The following is a 27,175-nucleotide window of genomic DNA, read 5'->3' on the forward strand; positions in this document are numbered from 1 at the left end:
TATCAATAAACGATTGTCATTATTAGAGTACTATGTCTAAGAATAGATCCTGACGTTTAATATTTCAACCTATTCTTATTCGTAATCTGTAAACGTTAATTTAGAGAGCAAATTGCCAGATTCGTTTATCAGATAGTACTTTTCAAGTTTCAACCAAGTGGTTGAAAGTTTCTTATTCATATAATCACTTTACAATTATGTAGAAATGTTATTATCCAGGCACATTGGCTAATGATACATCATATTTTCAATTAATAAATGGAAATAATAAGGTTAAAGTTACTAAATGTTATCTGTCACCATTCAGCTCTCATTTTCTTGTAAATCAATTTAAATGTTGAAGTAATTATCTTTCAAGCCTTGGAAAGCAACTACTAATTAAAGTATTTCCAAAAACAGTCTGCAAAAGCTCCATTCTTTTTTTTTGACATGAATAACCTCTTAGCTACTAGTCCTTTTCATGTACTAGTCAGACGTCATTTTAATAAACATAAGGTCATTATGACTTTGGTAAATGTATAAGCATTAAATAACCAAACGTTAGTATGTAAAACTTTGTTTTGTATTTTTTGCTCATTAGAGAATCAAAATTTAGAAATACAATAAGGCAACATCATTTCAGTAATTTCTCAATGTTGAATATTTATAAGCGAAACATAAGTAAACACATATCTGTCTTGTATATCTCAAGTATTATTCATAAGATACAGATTAAAAAAGTAGTATGAGGTTATATGTTATTACATTATAGATATAAAGGTAGATATACTTTGTTCTGGCAAAAGTATCTCAATGCAAAAACGACTTCCTACTTCGCATAACTATTAGTATCTTTATAAGTAATGCATGTCAATAAATTATTATTCGGTATTGCTTCCAATTAACGTGTAACAGAGTAGACCTACTGTCACAGTAAAGGAGAAAACAAAAGTTTATTACTTGAAAGAAAGATAAAAGATAAAACATGTGATGTGTTAATTAAATATCTTATATTTTAGAGCATTTTTATATTGTGAGCAGCTTTTATTGGCAACTAACTTTTGTAGAATAGATTAGTTGTGGATTATATGAGAAACGCATAAAAAAATTATTCCCAGTACTCCTTGACAGATGATAAGACTTTATTTCCTTATTATTCGTGGTTTAAATAACAATTTATAGAGGTAATTTAATTTGTCTTATTAAACATTTTCATATGAGATACAACGTTTTATGCAGTTTTACGTCATGGACTGACTGACTAGACAATCATTGTACAAAGGAAACACTTAAGTGTTTCGTCTAAGTACATGATTTATAAGGATTGTGCACTCTCGACAATTTCATTAACAGACTGTTGATGAAGAATAACATGTGTATGTAATACGTCTTGATTAGTTACCTGAAGTCCATTTGGTCTAAAAGTAGTATGCTATACAAGAGTTAATGGACAACAAGAGATTATTCACTATTCGAAAAGTCTGGCATATTAGAAAACAATGATTATTTCCGAAACAGTTAAAGACTGTTTAACTTTCACTAACACTTATCTTTTGTTGTACACTAGTAAGGTGTATATTTCAGGATAATTCGTTTGAAAATACATATACTTATAGGAGAATATCAGTTATGACTATTATTGTCAAAAGTAGTGGATATTGGACCATTTATAATGAGGATATACTTTAAACAATCATATATTTATATATTATAGAATTTAACAGAAAAACAGGTACTGTTTAAAGTAATTTACAAATTGAACAAGAACTAATCGTCACGTCAGGTAGAAGTTGGAATGATCGCAAACTCGTTATCTTATACGAATTCATAGTTTGTCTTGGACTTTGCTGAGGATTTAACATTATCTTAAGTTGTCAATGTATTTTTGTTGACCCATATCATGTATGTACACTCATTTTTGACGTAGAATTTCTCTATGAATAGAAATAATATAACTGTAATATTCCAATGATGTTCTGTGACTTAATGTAGGCTACTTCTTCAGGGAGTTCTCTGATTGCGATATTACAAATATACTACTTTTATTCACAACAATCTAAAAAATACCCAACTTATTTGAGATTATCAAGCCAAACCTTGATAATGACATCTATATAGAATTTCTCATTTAACTGTGATGATCTATATACTTTAACTGGGTTTTGATTTTCAATATGTATTTAGTGTTATAACTTGATATATTGTTTTTGTCATCTTGAAAAAAAAAGTATGACATATTACCACTTTAAACGTCTAAGTTTGTAAGCTTTTCCTAATGTTGCGACTATTCTTGAAATAACAATAATATGATTCCAATGGTTGAGATCATGAGTCCTTCGAAGCTTGAACAGCATCGAAAACCTGGTAGCACTAGAAGGTCGTTTCGTCCTATTGTGGGACTCCTCAGCAGTACGCATCCACGACCTCGCCTCACGAGATTGGAACCCAGGACCTATCAGTATCGCGCGTGAGTCCCACAATAGGATGAAACGGCCATCCAGTGCTTCCAGGTTTTCCATGGTAGTTTAGATTTATTTGACTCATGATCTCAACCATTGAACTTACTATAATATTCACAAAACCATTCTGATATGAATAATATAATTGTTCACTATCTAGAATACAAAAAAACATTTATTGTTGAATCACATTGTTTGAAGTCATTAAGCTGAATGCACTCTATTATTTCTTTGATTAGTTATGATGCTATAATAGGTACATTCTAGTTGCTATATGATTTAAATTTCCATAACACTAACATACACTATAGTTTGTTAATATTAATTTGAACAAGTTTTGAACAAGACAATTAAAGTGTTCTTCTCACTATGAATAACTGTCAATAGATAGAAACAAATTTTATTTCAAAATCTATCAATATATAGATGATGTTTGATCCATTATACCCTGTAAATGACCATTAAAACTAAAATTAATGGCTTCATTATCAATCATTGTGTTTATAGAAAATCTAGTCTTAGAAAAAAAGAAGTTATTACTTAATTTAATTTTAATTTAAGAATATAGAAATTGAGTCATAGAAACAATGTTTTAGGTTGTTAAAAATAAATCAACAATAAACAAACCAGCAAACAATAAAACGATAGTTTTAATTAAATCTTATAAACATTTAGAATGTAACAACAATCATTTTCAGTAATTAAATTATACTTAAGATTAAATAACGTCTTATTATAATCATGTATTCTATTCAATATTTGTTATATAAAACTTTATAATTCAACATGTTAGAATAAGTGAGTAGAAACTTATTATGAAGTGTTTAGATGTCTACTTCCGATTCTTGTGATTGTATGTTCTTTGACCTTTACTCATTTTCTGTTTTCCTTCAGGATTACAAGTCAACTCATTCCTTGTCATTCAGTTCAGTGATTTGAGTAATGTATGTTTTATCCACTATCAACATCTTTTCCTAATTTTCTCTTTAGATGAAAGGTGGTTTGTTCTGTCTTACAGTAGGTTGTTACTGATGGTATCCGATTAACGGATATTAAGTATCTTGTGTAGGCATATTGCAATAAGGTATCGTTGAACACTACTTGAACTTAGTTGGATACAATCATATTCGTATATAATTAAACACATTTAATTTTTAAGTTATATATTTTGTGTAATGGTTATGTCAGTTAATTACTAATAAGAAATAAAGTTAAATATCCATTGACGGTTTGATCAAACTAGAATTGAGTAATGAATTAATTTATTTTAGGACGCTAGATACGAGTTCAATAATAATGTCAGTCATTTGCAATGCAATTTTAATATCGATTTAGTCTACAAAAAGAAGCATTGTACTTTTATTTGTTTGCCTTTGCTCAAGTGTTTTCTGGAAATTGATATATGGGATTCGAAATCGAATGAGTTTTTGTTTTACATTATCATTCGTTTAAATTAACTGGATTTAATTCTAATGTCTTTCAAAGTTTTATGTGTTTGTTGTCACTTTTTCAAACCGATCACAACGGTTTATACTGACAGTGAAAAACAATAACTTAAAAATAGTTAGCAAATAATAGACTCTGTGTATAACCGTCAATCTACCTGTAAGTGGTTGTTGATGACCCTCTTCTGAGGGTCAACAAACGCTTTGTAATATAGTCATCTAGCTCAGAGAAACAACTCCATATTAGTCAATCATTTTTAAACTTTTATAAATGGCAAGCGATTAGAACTTAAAAACGAGAGAAATTTGTTTGATTTTTGAAGTAAGATGCCCCAGACCTAATAAAACTATATTATTGTGCTACACTGAAAAGGTTATGAGCTAAATTAAAGACAAAGAAATCAATTCTTTATGAGATTATGGGAACACAGTGCTAATTACGAGAAAGGGTTCATTGATCACTGTCAAGACTTATTTCATCTAGTTATTATTTTATGTAGTAATATTTATTCGTAAAAGTTGTTTTTCAGTTTCTCAATGATACATAGCATGTGAATAAATTATCTAGAAGATATTCTTGATTCCTTTGTGTAGTTGAAAGTTTGGATTAATGAATTAATACTCCTCTTTCTCTAATGCATTACTATCTAAATCAGTATATTACAAAGCGATGGACCACATTTTCATCATTGTTTTATGCTTCTTGCTTTTGTTTTATCTCTTGTCTAAATAAAGGTAATTATAAGTGACATATAATTGTACCAAAATAGCTCTTTACTACACTATTAATTAACGAACATGATATAATTGTTCTATTAATAAAAAGAATAATGACTGCAAACTAATGAATCCTATATGATATTCATTATTCCAAAAACAAACACTGATTACCCTCAGTTAGCGTATTTTCTTTCTTCCTTTCTTAACCTGGTTATTAAAAGAAACTCTTTGTAGACAAAACTGATGATTGTTAAGGTGTACACTTTGATAACAATGTAATACTTCAAAATATGGATTATAGATTTCATCTTCATCAATGGTATCACCTTGTTAACATTTTCAAAACAAATATTCAACAAAGTAATATAGATCAAATCCTTCCAGTCAATATACTTCTGTTTCTTTCATTGTTATCTACCGTTTTTTTTTAATATTCAACCTGATTATACCTTTAAAATAATTCTGTATTAAGAAATTTAACTTAGAAAACATTATTATTACGATTATTGTTATAACTAAATGAAGAAATTCTATTATTATAATCGTTTAATACATGAAACGAAATTTACCATCAATGTTACTTGAATTACAGACAAAGATGCATTTTGATCATCATAATAATAATGGTAATAATGCCGTCATTTTTATTTTAACCAAAGACATAAAACTTGTCTTTTGTTTCATTAGAGTTTTAAGTGCTGCTTCAGAATAATTCAGTGAAACATCTTTAAAAAGAAAACTTTAAAAAAATGTGCTGTTTTACTCAGTTTTTCAAGTATCAAATTAATAATAAAAACAAACAAAACTAGTATTTCCTTATTATTACTATCACATTATAATCAGTGAAATCGAAAAGTACTTAACCTAATATTTTTTTCCTTACGTTTATGATCTATGAAATCATGTTCATTGCAGGAAATGAACGTTCTATCATTTTTTTTAACACTTCAATATTTCTATCCAATAATAAATCTATCATAGAACAAAATAAAACACAAAAAACATTTTTTTCTCACTTGAAACCTACGTTAACGTATATTGAAGGGGAAAGAAAATGCTTAAAGAATATGTTTAAAATGGTACTCAGATATGATTTGAATGAGTTTAATCTTTTTTTATAGAAAAAAATAGACAGATTATTTTAGTGAAATCGTGAAATGATATGAAGAGGGAAATAATTCGACATTTCTGTAATGTAAGTGGTTAAGATCATGGGTCAAGTGAAGCTAAACCACCATAGAAAACCTGAAAGAACTGAACGGCGTTTTGTTCTACTGCGTGACTCCTCGGCAGTGCGCATCCACGACCTCGCCTCGCGGGATATGAATCCTGAACCTTTCTGTTTCGCGCACTTGCTTTATTTATCAATGTTTGTGGTACACTAAATTAAGGGTTCGAATCTCCCGAGGTGCGCACTGCTGAGGGGTCCCATAATAGGACAAAACGGCCGTCTAGTGCTTCCGGGTTTTCCATGGTGGTCTAGCTTCAACTGACTCATGATCTCTACCATTGAAATTACTACAATATCCACAAAACCTTTCTGCTATTTCTGTAATGGTCTTTATTATTTTATATTTTGATGGAGTTTTGTTGTTCGAGCTGGATGATTTGGTCATGGAGGTATCATCGTTCGTCTGAACGACATCATCAGCACAAACGTCAGGTAGAAATGAAGTGTTCAAATTTCCCCACATGTGATTTACAGCTTGTTCTGTACACTTTGATGTTGATTAGTTCTTGTCGACCTTAAACTTGTCATTGTTTACTTCTTTGTTTTGGTTGTATCTCCCATTGGTTTGATTTTTATTCCTATATTTGTGCATAATTTTCCTGATTAATTGGTAAATTAGATCGACGTCAATGCGCTTGTTTATTGCTGATTGACCTGAGTGCTAAGCTTCTAAAAATTCTCTGGTGTTTTTGAAGTTATCCTTATCCAAAATCTATCCAAAATTTTATAAAATGATCAATTTTAATTCTTATTCGGTTGCATCCTTTTCATTTAGTGACTCGGTTACATATATATCTTTAGCTTACAAGATTAGATCATTGAATAACAGTGGGTACCATGTAAAATATTATTTTGGACGTATAAGAACTAAGACCTACTTAATCTAATCTGGTTGTAGATAATAGATTCATGTTACATTTCAGTTTAAAATATTTGATTATGTTTATTATTAATATGTAACAATATCAGCTTACAGAATAGTCTGTTAGATTATCAACAATACAATTTAATCAGAAGAAATGAGCTGATATCGTTTATATAAATAACACTAACATTGTGGTTTACAATTTTATATAAACATATTACCATAGTAAACTGGATTGATATCTGATCTCTATTTATTGCTGGAAAGTTTCCAATTGCATGTGTATTTTTTTGTATTGACATTTTAGATTTTAATTTCAAAAAGCTGCTGAAAATCAATTCTTAAAAAGAAATAATGTAATGAAAGAAGGTTCCTTAAAGTGTTTATTCTATGTTAACACCTATTGATTAGAAATATCTTGTAGATGACAAATAACAGTTCAAATAGAACATTGAAAATACTAAAAGTTATAATCATCTAAACTTTTGGGAATTCAAGGTGAATAAAATCATTTCAATGTTGCTATATGTTTATTGTTGAGGTAAACTTATGAGATAATGTTATAATTTATACATATTCAAGGAAGTATACAATCACTTTAAATTATATGATGTTTATCTAGCCAATGTGTTTCTGAAAATAATGTTGCTTAAATATAGTAAACTAAAAAAAGTGAAGTGTAGACACTTATCATATATTAGCTAATAACCCCATTGCACAATCAAGTGGCTATCAGGACTCAGTAGCTAAGTGGATAACGCGATGGTGTTTGAAGCGAACGGTACTGAGTTCGAGTCCCAGAGTGAACATCAACTCTGAGATGCAGGTACATCCAGCTGACGAGCATCAAATAGGACGAAACGTGCGTCCTGGATTCCACTGCTAGCCACTATCTATCTTTGCTTATAATGCTTGTAAATTGGGGCAATATCGAGGCATACGCACAGTATGCACATATGCCAATAAGAGACTGATCAATTTCAGTCCTAAAACATCAATGGGAAGATTCAGGTAAAACAAAATCAAGTGAATAACTGTCATAGTTTTAATTATAGCAGCTAAACATTTGATGATTAAATATCTAATAATTAGACTTCTACAAAATTGAAATGTTGCTTAAAAATCATACTAAATTGTCCAGTTTCATTGAATATTGAACAGAATTAAATGTATTTAAGTGTCATATATGTATGTCTAAAATCCGTCACATAATTTCAGTATTAAAATAAAACAGGTTTTCTGAAAATATACGCGTTTACTTTTTAATTTTGGAATAATATGTGGCAAGCTAAGTCGGATAGAAGTTTAACTTCTTTTGAAACATCGAACCATCATTATTTGACAGGAGTTACATGCTTTATCCTAAGAAAAATGATAACATAAAGGGTAAAGCTTAGCTCAATGAAATTTCATCATTTTATATCAAGGTAATGTAAGAAAAGGTTAGCAACAACCTACTGTGGGAAAGAACAAACTAGATTCCAGCGGAGGAAGAAATTAGGAAGAAGCGCTAGAAGTGGATAAAATACACATTGAGGAAAGCACCCAACTGCATCACAAGACAAGCTCTCACCTGGAGTCCACAAAGCAAAAAGAAAAGAGGAAAACCGAAGAACACATTACTCCGGGAAATGGAGATGGACATGAGAAAAATGAACAAGAATTGGATGGAACTAGAAAAGAAGGCCCAGGACAGAGTGGATTGGAGAATGCTGGTCAGCGATCTATACTCCATTAGGAGTAACAGGCGTATGTAAGTAAGCAAGTAATTAATGTAAGAAAAACAAAATAACAACATAACTACTGTTGAATTTTATTTCATTCAAAAAAATTGAATTTCAGTTTCCATTTCATTTTTAATATCATAACGAGTTGTTGTTTTTTTTTTCACTTTTCACCTCAGTTATATTCAAAGCTCAAAAATATCACCATGTTTTATGAAACTATTCGTTCTAATCTTGACGAATTGGATAGATTTAAAAATAAAAATGGATTGATCTAATATTTGGACAACATTTAGTAGTTATGTAGATGATATCAACATGTTACTTTTTTATTGTCACATGATATACATATATATATACCTTCTGAGACCTAAACAATACGCATATTAATTTATTTATCTTAGTTTATCCAATTAATTTTCAGAATTAGTTTTATTCATACACTTAAATGAAAATGATGAACATGAAAATTCAGTAGATCACGAAAATAATTTTGAAAATAAAATTTTAATAAAAAAAATAAACAAAAACAACAAAAAAAAACAGAATAAAATAAGAGAAAGAAAACAATAATCTGGATTATAAGAAAATGTGTTCAACAATATTTATGGAGCAAATTTTACAGAAAAATTTAAAATTCATTTTTGTAAATCATTTTGTTTTTCTTTTTTTCTCGTGGATTCTCGTGCATTAGTTGATGTGACACACTAATACCATTGGATACTGGTGGTTCAGTGGTTCATTAGATTAAGTGTTCGTGTGCGAGACTGAAGACCTTGGGTTTGAATCCCCAGAACGGGATCGTAAATGCTCACTGCTGAGGAGTCACACAATAGGACAAAACGGCTGTCCAGTGTTTCCAGGTTTCTAACGATGGTCTAATGTTAATCGGTTCATGATTTGAATTAGAAACATTTTGTTTTTTGTTGTTTATCAAGAAAGAAAAAAGAAGTCTATGTGTTTGCAAAACTACAAAATTGTTATTATTCACATACATTTTCTTTTTTTCCTTAAAGATTGATTACTTGGTGTATCAGTATTTATGTGATGACATTGTAAGATGGTATTATTATCATTAATGATAAAAAACCAGTGAGAATAGGTGAAAAAAAAATCAGAAAATCAGAAATGCAAACATTATGTTTTGAGATTATGGTATTGTAATTATTTATGTTAAAGAATAAATTGTAGAAGATAAAGATTAATATAAATGTACCAATGATAATAGGAGTTACATATTTACATTAACCAAACAGCAAACCATCTAGACGAACCAATTTAATAGAAACAGATATGTAACTGTTATGTTCAAATCACTGATAATAGTGATTTAAATATCTTAGTTTAAGTAATCTAATAATGTTTATTAAGTAAAATTTGTTTCTGAGATGCTTTTCACTGATACCTTTAATAATATTTTCCATCACGAAACTAAAATATTACTTTCAATTATAAAAATTATGAACGGTGCACGATTATTTTGTCCTAATGCTTGATGGTTACATTGAATGAACAAATAATTGATGCAGTATCTTTTTTATTTTTAATAGTTGAGATCATTAGTCAATTGAACCTAGACCACCATGGAAAACATGGAAGCACTGAACGGCCGTCTCGTCCTACTGCGGGACTCCTCAGCAGTGCGCATCCACGATCCCGACTCGAGAGATTCGAACCCAAGAGGTCGCGCGCGAGCGCTTAACGTTTAGACCACTGAGCCGGCCGGCATCCAACTGTATTGGTGTCTAACTTCAACCAATCCACGAAATTGAGCGACGCATCCACCATTGTCTTCAGAGAGTTACTATCCCACAATAGGTCCTGGTTCAAATCTAGAGTAGCGGGTTGGTGGATGCGCACTGCTCGGGAGTCTCACAATAAGACTAAATGGCCGTCCAATGCTTCCAGGTTTTCCATGGTGGTCTAATTTTCATTGACTCATGATCTCAACTATTAAAATTACTATAATATCCATAAAACCCCATCATGATATCAATGCAGTATCACTAAATGAGGTAGAAATTGAAATTATTTGTTGTCTCAACAAGTTTCCTTGATGAGATGATATCTAAGTTTATATTTGCCTATTGAAATCAATCAGAAGGATCACTGAGCTATTTCATCCACTTGGAAAATTTCAACAGTATTGAATGTAAACTTTCTGATTCAAATAATGTGAGAGGAAATGAAGTATTTATCACTGAACAGTAAGTTTTTTGGGATGTTGGGAATCAATGTTTTATGTATGTGTTCCGAATAGCGTACTATTTAGTGTTGGACAAATTATTTTCTTTTAATACTCCGAATATTCCCAATATTTTGAAAGAACTAAGTTTGGTGCTTTTTATATATCTGGGAGGGAAGTAACAAAAAACAACGAATACATACCATTCTATAAATTCCGCCATCCTTGTTTTGTTTAGGAGAAGTTAAAAAGCATTTACATAATACATACATGGTCTTCAATTATTCGTTTTCATCTTATAGTGTGTTCTGCTATCTGAAATGTTTCATCGTTTGCTCTCTAAATGTTCTGTCAACGCCGTGCTTTCGATGCACTGGAAAACTTCAATCTGTCTAATAATTGTTGCAATTCGGATGTCACGGTCCGCTACACACTACTTACAAGTACTCTTATGAATAGCGTCCACTACACAATTACCCATAAGATGTAGAATCTTAGTTATTAGTCAAAGACTATGTAATATTATTTTTAATGCACCTGATTCATCAACAGTTCACCTCAATTGATTGAAGTCTTTAAATCAAGTGGATTAGTTTAAACCATGTCATATTTCTTTTAATAAATTGTGATCCCTTTTTTTACTTCTTGCTCACCTATCGACGCAGGAATCATTCAATGATATACGTAATCAGAAAACGGAGGTAGTGTCCAATGAAGTAGATGGTGGAGAAGATTTGTAGCTCAGGTGGATGATTTTGATGAATTTCAGTTGGTTCTTGTTGACCTCGAGATCCAATCAACTTCGAGGTCTATAAGACAAGCTGTAAACACTTCACTCCTACCTGAAGTGTGTGCTGACGATATCGTCCAGAAGATCGATGATAGCTCCACGATTAAACCATCTAGCTCAGAAAACAAAACTCCATCAAAATGAAGTAGATAATGTGCTATCAAAACAGTATGACTTATTAAATTATGAATGAGCATACAGGGCTCTCTATACATATTATTACTTTCGGTATAATCTAAAATAAAACTTACAATTTCATTAGGCTATATAAAATAATAAAAACTATGTGATTCAACTGAAAAAAAGTGGTTTTAATAAATGTAAGTGTAGCTTGTTTCTTCATTTCAAAAGTAGCTCAACCATAGTGAAGTATAAATGTATCGATATCTAAGTAAACTCAATTAGATTTTAACACGAAATCGACATTCCAAAACATTTGAAGAAGCCGAATGACAAGTAAAAGTAAAAACCTCTGGTAATAATAACAAGAAGTATTTCTCTGCCCTTAATACTAAAATTATATTCTATTGAATGATTAATGTAGGAGATTTTATAAGTTTTTTTCTTTAAAGTTGAACGCGCTTCTTATTATATTCTCACTTTATATTGGTTTTCGTGATGTAACAAATAAAATTTAATATTGTGAGTGATTTATTATTTAGCTCGCTTTATTGATCATACCTGCAGAGGTAGCATAATTTCTACTTGAATCTGTACTAAAGACATCGTTCTATCATACTTTTTATGGTAAGAATGAAAAATGAAAATAATAGTAACATCTACTAAAGAATCACTGAATAACCATCTTCAGAATAGTGTATTAGAATTAAATAGCAGTTAAACTTTTCCTCCTATTAATGAATCTATATGAGGTCCCAGTTTTTAGAAAAAGACATATTTAATATAAATATGCAAATGATCATTACTGTCGTACTTCAAAGCTTTTTGATAATTATGGTTTACGCTTCACATTGAATATCTACTTAATTAGTGATATTTAGAGTGTATTAGTATTGATTTAGTGTATAAAAGCTTATTTAACGATATAGAACGAAGTAACAACCATAATCCTGCTCTTGATATTCACAGCCAAAATGTGATCTATCATGAGTGACATATCCACACCCTGATAGGGCTACCTTTTCATAATTACTTTTTTAAACTTTTAAAATATTTTTAACTGTAGCTAGTTGTGAAAAACTCCGCTCATAGCTCTTCTAGGGTTACTGACGGTCCTAAGACTGGGTTAAGAAGGAGGGTTGGGTACCAGGTCGGCAACCCCATCCCATGGAAAACAACAATGCTTAAAAGCGTTAACTGGAATAATTTAGACTCTGAACTGAGAGTTGAACGATCATCAATCATAAGGACTATGACGACTCAAGGTAAAAGCCGAGATTCTTCAGAAGTTATGAGATCGATGCCCCTTCTAACAACCAGAGCAACAATTAAAATAAGTACATGATATTTCCGGAAAATATAGGAAACTAAAATTATCAGTCAAATAGCAACGATTTGCAGAATCAGTGAAACCTGTTGGACTCAAGCTGAACACAAAGTGTTAGATGCGGGAGAGATGCTGCTGGTCACGAAGATGAAAATGCTCCACACACTCTGCGAGTTGCTTTGATGCTCTTTTAGTGTTGATTGCTATGTTAAGCCCATATAGCTTATTCTAGCTTCCGGACAGGTCAATCTATTCATTCTTCTTAAGTCACATTTTGATGTTAATTATCCGCTTATCAACCTTGACTGTTTTTATGTAAGCGAATACGTGTGCATTTCCTATCTTATTCATCACATGTCTGTAACTCATTTTTGTCTGACTATAAATATCGATTAAGACTTGTTTAATTCAAGTAGGCTCACATGACTTCTCCACTGCGTGTCATTCCATTTCGTTCCTCTCTTTCCTATAAGCTTCTTTCGCTCCGTCTCCCCGATTGTTTATTGAGACCAATGAATACAAAATATACGTATTCAAAATCCATTCTCATATTTGACATGTTTAAATCTGTAATTCACCTACGTGATTTAAGTTGATGATTATTGACTACATCTACATTAAAATAACAGTTGAGCAAACGATCTACCTGGAGTCAGATATCGGGCGACTAAACTGTCCAAAGAAGCACGTAAAGCACATATAGAATGGGAATTTCATGGATCAAAAATCATCCTTTAAAGCAAACAAAGAGTGAATCATAATGAATGTTGTCGGATGTTATGCACTAACCAATGATAACGACGACGACGATAAAGATAAGTTTTGTGAGAGGCTGCAATCGATCATAGTGAAGTGCTCAGGAAACGACATGACCATCATAATGGGAGACCTAAACGCCAATGTCAGAATGCACAACACCTGATGATATCATGTGATGACATGGACATGGAGAAAATAACGAGATTGGTGACAGATCTGAGAACCTATGTCTATTCAACAAATTGGTTTTAGGCGGCACAATATTCCCCCACAAACCCATACACAAAGCCAAGTTAGTCTAACCGGATCATACGATGGGGAACCAGATAGTTCATATTTTCATGAAGAAAAAAAAGCAAAATATCAGCTTAAAATGTGAGTACCAGGAGAGGAGCTTCAGGTCACCACCTGGTGGTAGACAATATGTAAATAAAGCTAATAAACACTGGACAACTGAGGAAACGGCATTACAAAATTTCATTACAGACTTCCTTCTAAATATTCATGAATGAACCAGCTTTACTGAACCCAAAATATATCCAAGCAGCACGCATAGACCTTCCTATAGATGTCACTCCACCAGAGTTCGGAGAAATCAAGATGGCCACCAGAGAAATCAACAGAAGGAAAGCAACACGACCTGACAATATACCAAATCAAGCACTGAAGTTAGAAATAGAAGTAAATGCAAACATTCTCCACGCTCTATTCGGCAAGATATGGGAGGAAAAACATGTGCCACTGACAGACTAGAATGAAAGACATCTCATTAAGCTACCAAACAAAGGATATCTGAGCAAAAGTGAGAACTACAAAGACAACACACTACTATCGGTGCCAGGAGAGATTTCCAAAAGTATTGCTGAACCGAATGAAAGATTCGGCAGGCGCACAGCTTCGAGATCAACGGGCTGGATTCCATAAGGATCGGTCGTTCACAGACCAACACGCGACGCTTCGGATCGTCGTTGAACAATCAATCAAATGGGACTCGTCACTATACATCAATTTTCTTGAATGGGATAAAGCAACTGACAGTGTGGATAGGAGAATATTAGGAAACATTCTTTAACCCTACGGTGTGCCTGAGAAGATCGTCAATATCATAAGGAATTTATACGATGGAGTACAATACAATGTGGTGCATGAACGACAGCTGACGGACACATTTCAAGTGAGGACCGGTGTGATAGTGAAGGCTCATTAATCCTCCTTCCTCTTTCTTCTGGTGGTCTATTGGATTATGAATACCACCACATCTGAAAGAATGCACGGAATACAATGAACAGCTTGCTTGCAACTAGTTGATTTTGACTTCACAGATGACCTAGTCCTTCTATCCCATACACATGATTAAATGCAGGTGAAGACAAACAGTGTGTCAAAAACCTCCATATCATTAGGGCACATCATACACATGGGTAAAACAAGATCCTCAAATACAACACGAAGAACACCAATTCAATCACACTTGAAGAACAAACCCTGGAAGAGATGGGCACTTACATATAAGTGACATGGTCAGCATCGTCGATGAACACGGAGGATCCGATGCAAGCGTAAAGGCGAAGATTGGCAAAGTGAGGAAATCATTCATACATTTGAGGAGCATATGGAACTCAATCACAACTACCAACCGACATCGGAGTCACAATCTTTAATACGAACATCAAGTCAGTTCTACTGTATGGAGCTGAAGCTTGGAGAACTATTACAGTCATCTTCAAAATGGAACAAGTATTTATAAACATTTGTCTCTACAAGATATTCAATATCCGTTGACCGGATACTATCAACAACAACGTACTGTGGGAGACAATGAACCAGCTTCCATCTGAAGAATGAATTAGGAGAAGAGGATGGAAGTGGATAGGACGTGCATTACGGAACTCACTAAACTGCATGATGAGGCATGTGTTAATCTGGAATGCTGAAGGTAAACGGGAATGTGTAAGGCAAAATTATACACTGTATCGGAATTGTTAGCAGACATGAAAGAGATGAATAGCATGTGGATTGAACTGTGAAGTGTTGTCCGATATAGAGTTGGATGGAGAATGCTGTTGGGTGGTGTATGCTGCTCTATGAGGAGAAACAGACCTCAGTAAGTAAGTTAGTTATCTTGATTATAGATGAAGAATCATTTTTGAACAAGAATGGGTGACGTTTCGTCATTTTTTTAGTTTCATCTGTTTTGACTGTAAACTATATATGACGTTCATTATTCCAGTCATAATAATCATGTACTTGTGAAAAAAACAATATTTTCTTGATAACTTTACATGATTACTATAATATTCTAAACAGAAAATGATCTAAAATCAACCTATTTGCATTTTGATTTAGAACCGTTTCATAAGTTTTTTAATTAATATACTTAGAATCGTTAACACTTAATCTTCCATAAATACGTAACTAAACGTATTCGTTGACGAATATAGAAGTAAATCCACTAAAACTTCTAATACAATTGCAATTCGAATCGCTTTTTATGATGAATAAGAACACAGTTATTTTTACCATTGTCTGAATATTATCTATTTAATAGTTCCCGTTTTGGTATTCACATAAATACTTTAACATTATTATTCATTCTGTTAATCCAATGACAAAATAACTTGAAGCAACAAGCTTACTCATTAATTAATCATATGGTAGTTGTATTTTCAATTCAATTAGGTAATGAGTAAAGAAAATAAACGGTAATCAAATTATTTGATGTTACCAACAGAAATTTGTTCCTAGCGATTAGGCTATAGATATTTAATTGATAAACCAAAGTATTTGAAGAATCCGCGATGAAAGGAGATTCTTAGATAGTAATCAGTCGTTCTTTTTAAAGAGCAAGTACAAAGATTTTAGCAAAATAACATGAATTCATTCTAGTTCGCTAGTTCTTGTTATCTACTTACAGCCTGTGATATTTAAAATCTTAATTACATAATGGGTTTGGTTGGAAGTTATACTGAAGATAAATCAGTATAGTATAATAAAGGTGTAAATTATGTGTCTTCAATACAACTTCCAACCAAAGCCTTTCGTGTAAATAATTTAAACCCATTGTGTAATTATGAATTCAAACATCACAGATTGTAAACAACTAGGGCGAACCAACGAAATATAATAAATTCATGCCATTGTGTTAAAATCTTTGTTCTTGCTCTTTTTAAAATGATAAAGCGTACAATTTGTATAAAATCAGTATTTTGTTAAATTTCCAAATATTCATGACAAATATCCTACTTAATATATTGAGATCAAGATTTATTTCTTAGATTTTTTTCCGATAAAGCTAAAAATAATTTGACATAATTTAACATTTCTGACTCCGCCTGAAGTCCCTCCGGAGGCTACTGCCGGTCCCAAGCCCGGATAAAGGAGGAGGGTTGGGCATGGGGATAGCGAACCCATCCCGTAGGAAATTAACTCGCTAAAAAAACATTAACCAGAAAAAAAGTAAGTGTAGTAACTATTCAACATAATTTGGTCTAAGAGTCTTTGTTGTGTTTTTTTAAAATTTCACTTAACTACGGTTGTTATATTGAATCAACATGTAAGAAAACCAAACAATTAAATACAAATGTCATTTCAAGTATATGAATAAATAATCTAGACATTGTACTTTCAATGATATTTATTAATAATAACAAAGCGGTGTACTTTCTGGCTAACAACACTTTACTAGAAATATGCGTATATATGTAAAAGTGTTTCTAAGTATACCACTCAATTATTTTCTTTGACTTTTAAATGTACCTACTCATTTCAAATAATTTACGACTAAATAAGATTTTTGTCAGTAAGTATTATCATCTACGATTTGTAGCTTAGTTCATAAGACAAGTGAACATAAACTGTAATGAAACTAAAATACTATGTTATAAAGATGTTTTTCTTTGAGTTCTAGTAAGTAGACGTGACTAGTGGATTCAAAGTGTGTCTATTATGAGACAGTTACATATTGAAGACAATGGTGGATGGTCGCGCAATATCGTGGATTGGTTGAAGTTAAACATTAACATCGTTGAATGACAGACGGTTCAGTGGTCTAGAGATTAAGCGTTCACGCACGAGATCTAAGGTCCAGGGTTCGAATTCCCCATGCAGGATCGTGAGTGCGCACTGCTTGGGAGTCCCATACAAGAACAAAACGGCCGTTCAGTGTTTTCAGGTTTTTCATGGTGGTCTAGCTTAAATCGACTCATGGATTCAACCATTAAATCACTACGATTTTCCTAAACCCTCATCCTGATCATAACTTTTATTCATCTCTTACATTTTACTAGTTTTCAAAGGTTTATTAAAACTACAAACAATAAAAACAATTCAAACATTTTTGAAATTTTGAAACCAGACCTCCTTTCTTCAGTGTTGTGTGATTTGAGCAAAGATGGATAGTGACTAGCAGTGGAATCCAGGACGCGCGTTTCGTTCTATTTGGGTCCCGGAGTGAAGATCAACCCTGGGATGCAAGTACATCCAGCTGACCAGTCCCACATAGGACGAAACGGGCGTCCTGGATTCCACTGCTAGCCACTATCTATCTTTGTTTAAAAAGCTTGTGACTTAAGGCTATATCGAGGCAATACGCACAGGATTCACATATGTTAACATGAGACTGATCAATGTAGTCCTGAATTGAACAAGATTTCATTCTCAAATTTTACAATTCTATTTTAAAGTCTCATATTCAATTCAGGAGTCTGTGATAAATCTCAAGGAACAACCGATGAAAGTTCATCCTACAATTATCAAGTATTTGGATCGCATAAGCTGAATAATTTGAATCTTTATTTCCTTTCATCAAATATATATAGTACTTTTATTGTTCTTACATAAGAGAACTCTGGCAAATAAAATTCAGAAATGAAAGTTGAATAGCTTATCTATGGACTATATAAGGATGAGAACTAATTTGTTTTCAAACATACATTTGTAGGATGTGTTTTATAATAGCTTGAAATAAGCGTTCGCGCGCGAGACTGAAGGCTTTGGGTTCGAATCCCTTGAGCGGGATCGTGGATGCGCACTACTGAGTAGTCCCACGATGGGACAAAACTGCCGTCCAGTGCTTCCAGGTTTCCAAAGATGGTCTAACATCAATCGGTTCAAGATCTCAATCAAAAGCTTGAAATAAACTAGACACTTTTCACTGTTCTTAACATTGTGGTTTCTAACTATGAATACATTGCGTCCATAAATATATTATACTGGAAAATAAATAAGTTATTTAGGAAATATCGAGCATATAGTGCTTATATCTTTCCAATACAAGCGTTCAATCATAAGTAGATGATAGAAATAACTATAAAGTATATTCAATGTGTACGAGTTAATGAGTCAAATACAAACGTTTAAAATTGCCTTATTGTTTTGTATTCTTTTTATTAGTAAGCTGATGGCTATCCTTAACATTTGGAATTACAATTATCTATTTACCTTCAGAAAATAAGTATTTAGCATCCGTAAACAGGGAATTAAATCTTTTCTTCATAAAACCAACGGTACTCAGAAATAAAAGTATAAAACTAACTTTTTCAGATTTACTGACCTAATTAATCATAAGTTAGAAGTTAAAAACATAAATAGAGGTATGTTAATTGGCAGTAAAACTTAGAATTAACCAGATTACATAAATTAATTAATTTACAAAAGCCTATTTACAACAAAGCAAATAAAATATATTCTTTTCAATAGATTCTCAACATGTTCTACAATTATAATTTTTATTCAATTTGAGCGCATCTATTGATGTTAGTAATAAGAAACAACCCGATATCAGCCTATCACGAGCGTATTAGTTCTAGTTTTGGAATACAGTATGATAAATGTGATTAAATTCACAGTCCTTGAATTGATGTAAGGAATAATTATCTAGACCAAACAACTGAAACTTTGAGTTTAAAGACCACATGTAGCAGTTTCTTTTACTTTGAATAACCTCAAATTTACTAACTCTATATGTATCACAGTTTTAGAGTGTACAAATATAAATGACTTACATATTTTCCTCATTTCTGTACTTTAATCATTCAAAATTATCTCATTCAACTATTTTTATAATTACCTACTAAGTCAAATTGTGAGCGAAGTATTTAGCATTCATGTTATTTCACTGTTTCTTAACTATTTCATATAAACTTATACATAACGTAATATTAGGTATAACATTAACTTTTTACATTTAAATCACGTTGTTGAAATAATTTACTATCGGATGATTGAGTAGTTACTTCATGTGTGCACAATGTAATTTTTATTTCAATACTTACAAACTTCAACAGTTGAGATCATGAGTCAATTGAAGCTAGACCACCATGGAAAACCTGAAAGTACTGGACGGCCGTTTTGTCCTATTATGAGACTCCTCAGCAGTGCGCATCCACGACGAATGGTTTTCAATTAATACCCCCTATCATAACTGAGGAATCTTTCACTACTTTTGATCACTAATTTAAACTCATGACCTAAGCTAAATTAGGCTCTTCTCTGATATACCTAAGTTACATAATTTGTTTATTGTTTTGAGATAAAAACACTACAAACCAAAGAGTTCTATTTTCCAACATAATTTGTTTTTATATATATGTATTAATGTTAATCATACTGTTTTCTGTTGAAGTAGCAGAGAAACCTAAGAGTATATGTTAGTTCATATAGTCCATGAACACTTCCAATATTTTGCTACTATTGTTTAAAAATTATTTATAATCAGTTGGATTAATGAATATTTGAATTATTTTATTTGTTTGATCAGTACAATGTTTGCTAACACATACTTTGTACGATCGCAGTGAACGAGAACTCAGGTGTAGAATAACCAGTTTTCTATTTAATACAAAATTGCAGAATGTCGTGGTAAAATATGAGGACCATATATTGAATTCTTCATTTACAAATCTTTTATTAATTGTCCATCACATTATCTATAATTCTTATACATCACAATTCCTTTCTGTTTTCTTCGATTAGACCTTTTATTCCTTCTGCTGCTAGACATCCTACTTCTGACTGATGTTACATACTACTTATAAGTGGCGTACACCACATGATTACCATGAAATAAATTTTAACAGTGAATCAACGAGGTTAATTTTCAATATGCTCGTATATACTTAAATTATAAAATTGTTAGTTTCATAACAAAATTTTAATTTACTTCATTACATAAGATACTCTAAAACGTCTTAATCATTATGATATAATGTGATAAAACAACCTATAAACTACATCATTAAATCGTAATCCACGATGATATTTCCCTAATTAATTAGAATTTCAAATGTTTTTTTAATGATACACATAATAAATTTCACCATTTTTGGTTAAATAATTCGTGGATACACACTGCTGAGGAGTCCCATACTAGGACGAAACGGCCTTCCAGTGCTTACAAGTTTTCCATGGTGGCCTAGCTTTAATTAACTCATGATTTCAATCAGTGACATTTCTAAAATCTCCACAAAACTTCTTCTGATAATTCCTTATACATTTATTTATCACATTTCGAAGTAATTTAATCGAGGTAAACTAAATGGATCCAAATAAATCTTTCAGTTATATAACTATGACCGTAGGAAATCAAACCATAACAGTTAAATACATGTATCAATATAATACAATGAGGAAAAAAATATAATATTACAGTTACATAATATGTAAAAGTAAAATTTTTTCTAAAAAGTAGATAACTGACAAATGCGAACGTCTTTTTTTGCCTTACATAAAGACATTTAGCATAATAAAACGTGAAATAACACCTGATGTCTTAATAATACATAGTGATAATAATAATTATTATTATTACCATTCGAAATGATAATCATATCATTAAATAAAACTGTAAGCATTACATTCATAGCATGAACAATAATGACATACATTAATAAGAAAACCAAATTTACTGAAGCTTACATTTAGTTTAGTTCAAGCTTGTTCTTTATTGTTTGTTTGTTTTTGAAGAAAAATAGATGAGGAAAATTGAGTTTCTAAGAATAAACGAACACATTTTAGAATGAAAAAATAAATGATTGCGTTACATTTGTCATTTTTATTAATAAACAAATAAGCTATAAACAATTGATTCGGCATAGTACCCTGAGACAAAACATTATATATATATATACTAGATGAATAAATATTCAATAAAGTTATGGTGTGTGTTACTTATATTGATATAAGTAGTATATGACTTTAGTCAGGAATGGAATGTCCGGCAGCAAAGCGACAAAAGGATCAAACAGTAAAGAATGGAAACAGAACTCAATTTGTATAAAAATGCAATAACAATGAAGTCTAAGTCATTTTAAGACAGTTGATACAGATAATTAAAATAACCCATAGTGTCATTGAATAAGAAAAAGAGAAATCAGCGAAGAATATTTCCTTTTCGATTAAATCATTTACTTAAGCTGTACATTCGTATATATAGTTATATGGAAAATGTATGTCTTTAGAAAGATACGAAGGACTGTATCACAAAAAAATGGATTCGAGAATAAATAACATTTTGCAAATTAAGCATTTACCATATGATTGTTAGATTTTATTAACAAGTTTTATAATTTTCTGTCAAATACATTCGATTGTCCCCCACTTATGTTCTTGTTCATTACAAAGTTATTACATGTATCTATGGTACAATTCTCATTGATGGGGGAAGAATAAACATTGAAATTAAATAATTACTCATTATTATTTTCTCTTTTATTTTTAAAATAAAATTATTAAGCGGATACACATAAAATATACGGGTATCATAGAATACAAAATGCAAATGCTTTTATATCATGTTTTAATCCAGTATGGACATTCATCAATTATGTACAAGAAAGATTTAAATTCAAATAAGAGAAAAAGAAATAAAGGAAATGCAAATATGAACATTGAATTGTAGTTTAATGTTTATGATGTTAAAAATGTGGATAGTTCTGATTTTTTGCATTTTCTCAAATCAACATTGTAATTATAACCAATAGTATTATTAGAACTAATAAGATTATCAGTAATCTCTATGGTTTTTCTATCATTATTCATGTTAGATGATGAATAATTTGTAAAAGAATTTTTTATTTTATTCGAATTTAGATGTAATCTATTGATTTGATCTTCTTCAAATGATAAATTAGTAGTGATCGTTTGTTTAGGTGAAGTCAATAATTCTATATCATTATTTTTATGAATTGATTCTATGATTATTTGATGATCACAAGGATCTATTGTGTTACTGAATTGAGATAAAATCATTTCATGATTATCTATAATAGGTATACTTGAATTGGTTACAAATTTAAGATGAGAAGTTGAAATGTCATGTAGTTGTTTAGATTGATTAATTGGAAAGTTATTTTGATTATTAGTAAAATTATGTATTTGTTTAAATGATTCATCTGTAGTAGTTTCGTTATTTGTAATTGATAGTTTGTTGATACGAGAATGTGACAATTTCAAACACTTTTTTCTGATAATAAGAAGTGCTACACCTATGATTAAACCAATGATTATACCGACAAATCCAGAAAACAACAATTTCCAGATATTTTGAATTGGATATAATAATCCAGTAGAAAATTTTCCTCTGGCTACTAGATCAATCGGAACTTTAAGTAGATCTAATTTTCTCAGGCGATCTGAATCTTAATTTAAAATAAAAAGGGAAATAATCAAAACAGTAATAAATTAGAGAAATTTCGAAACTCTTTTCAATTTGTTATATTTTAGCCGTCATTGGACGGTTATGCAAATATGTTTAAATTAATGTATCATTCATTTTATACTCCTTTCAAGAGAATCGAATAATATTTGCAGAATCATGCTAAAGCAATTAGATAATATTAACTTTATCGTTTCAACTAAATGTAGGCCAACGGATATATAATAAAATCTTTTGCAACACGTATGGTAATCTAAATTGATTGAATTACGAATTAAAAGACAGTGAATTCCAGCTTAGAGGCCTGATGATTCTGAGTTTGACCCCCATTTGGGTCTTCGATGCCCACTTCTGAAAAGTCTAATGTTAAGAAGAAACAGCTATCCAGTGTTCTTTTATCTTCGGTAGTTGTGTATGTAAAGTCATTTCATAGTATCAAGCTATAAAAATAAATGTATGTACTTAAAGACCTTGTATAAAAGGTTATATTTCTACGATTAATTAAATCCGATCACTTAATTTTAAAACAATAGACAAGTGACCAGATTGGTACTTGATAGATAGTATTGTGTTATCATTAACATTAGATAACACAGTACTAATTATTCCGACCTGATCGTTTACTGTTGACATGCAAGTAATCATAGAACAATTCTACTTGTATAAATCACCTTGTGTAATTGAAATTACAAGGAGTAATGAATTTTTAATCTTCTATTTAATGTGATACTAGATACTAAATGTCAATCGATGGTAAAATATAATTTGATGAAAACTTCTGCACAGTAATAAAGGTATTCGGCTTTGAATAAGTCGTTCGTTAAATGTAATGGGATGATTGTTTTCTATGTCAGTAGTTATTTACCTATATTTTTTATTTAAAACATGTGAACATGTTTTGAATGTAGAGACTTATAATCATTGTACAATCTCAATTTAATTGCAAACCTATTCTAGAGAACACTTATCAATAGAGTCACACAGATAAAACTTTAAAAATATTCATTTCACTATACTCCTGTTAAATGTAAAATGCTTCCTCTTGACATTTAAGTTAAAATACTTTCTATTGAGTTAAAATATTTTAACTGATAGGGGTTTTGTGGATATTATAGTAATTAAATAGCTAAATTCATAACTTAATTAAAGCTATCTCACTATGTAAAACCTGAAAGCACTGGAAGGTTATCTCGTCCTAGTATGGGACTCCTCAGAAATGCTCACCCACTATCCCAATCGCAGGATTCGAACCCAGGACCTGTCAGTCTCGTGCGCGAATGCTTAACCGCTAGACTACTGAGCCAGCATTCAACGGTGTTAATGCATAACTTCAACCGACCCATACTAGGACAAAAGGGGCCGTCCATTGCTTCCAAATTTTCCATGGTATTCTAGCCTTATTTGACTTATAAATTCAATTATTAACATCTCGACATTTACACTGTATTTGATCAAAGTGTATACTGACTAATTGGTAATAAATAAAACCTTTAAAAATATTTTTGAAATTAGTTTTAAATAAATCTGACTGTGTACCTGAACTCCATAATAAAGAATATAATAACGTTAAAAGTTCTGTTTAGCGTATGGTGCATTAGATTATCGCTAAATTGCCTTTGCTCTGGTTATTTTTGTGGTTGAATAAATACTGTAGAAGACCAAAACTACTGTAACATTCCAGAGGATACTAAACATCTTAACTTCACCTCAAAGTCTGTAGAAACACGATTGTTTCAACCTTATAAATTGGTTATATTTCAATAGGAAAGTTTTCGTAAGTAGGGAAGATTATTGATCATGTTACATAAACCGTATGTGAATTTATTTCTTTAAAAATGTAGTTACTTAAGGCAAAAACTTAGAAGGTATTTCAAATTGGATGGAGATGGCAATCTTGTCATTAAATAAAATAGTACTTAGTGAAGTTTTTAAAATCTGGTTTTTCAAATTTTTTGATGAGTCTTACGGATTGAACGCTATATTCGTCTTCTAAGCTGTTCTGTAATCCCCAAACTAGAACTATACAGCGACCTGAACACGAGAGAGAAGACGCTAAGTACGCGAGAAGCAGTTTACTCCAAGGTTCATTTTAATGCAGAAAATACAGGGTTTTTATAATATTTTAAATGTCCTTGTGTTGCTAGAAGATTCCGGAATGCTACTAAACATAGTAGCAGTTTAGCGGCCAGCCAATCAGAGTCTCTGCATGTGACGTTTCGCTACCTTGATATTTTTGGCTAAGACTTCAAGTGAACGCTGATTGGATGAAACGCTTCTTAGTGTTTTCTGATGCTTGCTTGTCTTTTGGAAGAAATTTTCTGGATCACCCCAACACTTTTTGAATACTATAGTTTATGTTTTCATTTTTCCCAGAAGAATACGTTGAATGAGATTTGTTAAATTGCGTTAAAATTTTAAACTGTAACCGACAAATCTCAATTCTTACAAAGAAACATCATATGCTTTAAATCTACATAAGATTCTCTACACTAACCTTGTTCAAATTAACAGGTTAGTATATTGGTGTAGTTAGTGTAAGCGACTGTTCTTAATAACTTGTTAGACAACAAATCTGTATTTGATTTGACTCACTTTTGGAATTTTCAGGATTTTTCAATTCGGCGTCATTTGATTCCCCACAGTCCTTGTGAAAACCAGTCAGAATATTACTTAACCTTGGAAGAAAAACAGATAATATATAAATAAATATGCAGTCAAATTTTACGTCTAAAAATAATTCATTCTGAGTTACATACAAAATGAGATACATGGGTGTATTTATTTAACATCTGCAGTCGCGTGCGAGACCGAAGGACCTGAGTTCGAATCTCGCGAGCGGGACCATGGATGCACACTTCTGAGGAGTTCCACACTAAGACGAAGCAGACGTCCAGTGCTTTCGGGTGTTCCATGGTAGTCTAACCTTAACTGGCTCATAAACCCAACTATTAAATCTGTGCTATTCGTTGAATATTGACGACGACTGGTCATACACCCTTAGAGTAAGAATTATGTAATAAAATATAGTATTTGAATACTATCATTATCATCTTTAACTAAATGATTAATTAGTGCATTCAGTTACATTGAAATTATTTACACTGCTTAATGTCAAAAATATTATATATAATCAAGTAATACTAAACAGATGGAAATTTTGAGTTGCGTGAAGCGATCTCTAAAGATTCAACCTAATTATCAAAATCTTGCCACTTAAATGATTAAGTGTCCACTTTACTACCCATGTAAAAAATATAATACCATCACGGTTTGTCTGTAAAAGTGATAGTGTAAGGACAGTTCACGGGTGAACTCGCGGAAACTTTAAGTAAGTCAGAAAGAGCCAAAGATATGCCATTCAATCATTTCCAGAATCCCTACATAGAGCTTCCCTATTGAACAGATGCTTAAAACCCTCTGTATGTGGATTTGAGAAGCATAATGATGACTATGCACCATAATTGACACTATTTGGAATAGCATTATTTTCACTTGTCTTCTATCTTCTCATTTGCGACTTAGAGAGTTCTAGCGTTGGAGTGCTCAAGTTATACGCGGTATATAAGGAACTAAGCTTTAGATAGAACAGATAGTCATGGTCACACTGCATACTTGTTGTTGCCAAATATCGGTTATTTCATTCGGATTTTAAGAGAATTAAGAATGAATTTATTCATACACTTCTTGGATAGTTTTATTCACTTGTATATTTTTTTATTAAAAAGGTTAAATCAAGTCTAATTAATGTATTATATGAGATGTAAACTTTATTAATTTAACTTACCCTTCTGAATTAGTGTCACATTTTTTCAACATTTTATTCCAATAGCAGTCTGGATCTTTGAGCGCTAAACATTCTCTACAATAAGAATATTAATTTGATAAATTTTAATGTATCTTAAACCAAATATATATTTAT

At 31.3% G+C, this 27,175-nt stretch overlaps 1 protein-coding gene across 1 annotated transcript in view; it reads right to left on the minus strand.

Moving 5' to 3' along the window:
- Positions 1-642: 642 nt before the first annotated feature.
- The window catches only part of MS3_00005493 (uncharacterized protein), a 58,767-nt gene continuing 32,234 nt past the window's right edge, over positions 643-27,175 (minus strand). Inside the window, exons 9-12 of the mRNA XM_051213568.1 lie at positions 27,041-27,115; positions 25,849-25,931; positions 21,519-23,239; positions 643-904 (exon numbers count right to left, since the gene is read on the minus strand). Of these exons, the coding sequence (XP_051069559.1) occupies positions 22,509-23,239; positions 25,849-25,931; positions 27,041-27,115 (889 nt within the window). The 3' untranslated portion in view covers positions 643-904; positions 21,519-22,508. The remainder of the gene's footprint in view (positions 905-21,518; positions 23,240-25,848; positions 25,932-27,040; positions 27,116-27,175) is intronic.

The sequence above is a fragment of the Schistosoma haematobium genome, chromosome 3 (genome assembly GCF_000699445.3).
Source record: "Schistosoma haematobium chromosome 3, whole genome shotgun sequence".
In the NCBI taxonomy this organism is placed as follows: domain Eukaryota; kingdom Metazoa; phylum Platyhelminthes; class Trematoda; order Strigeidida; family Schistosomatidae; genus Schistosoma; species Schistosoma haematobium.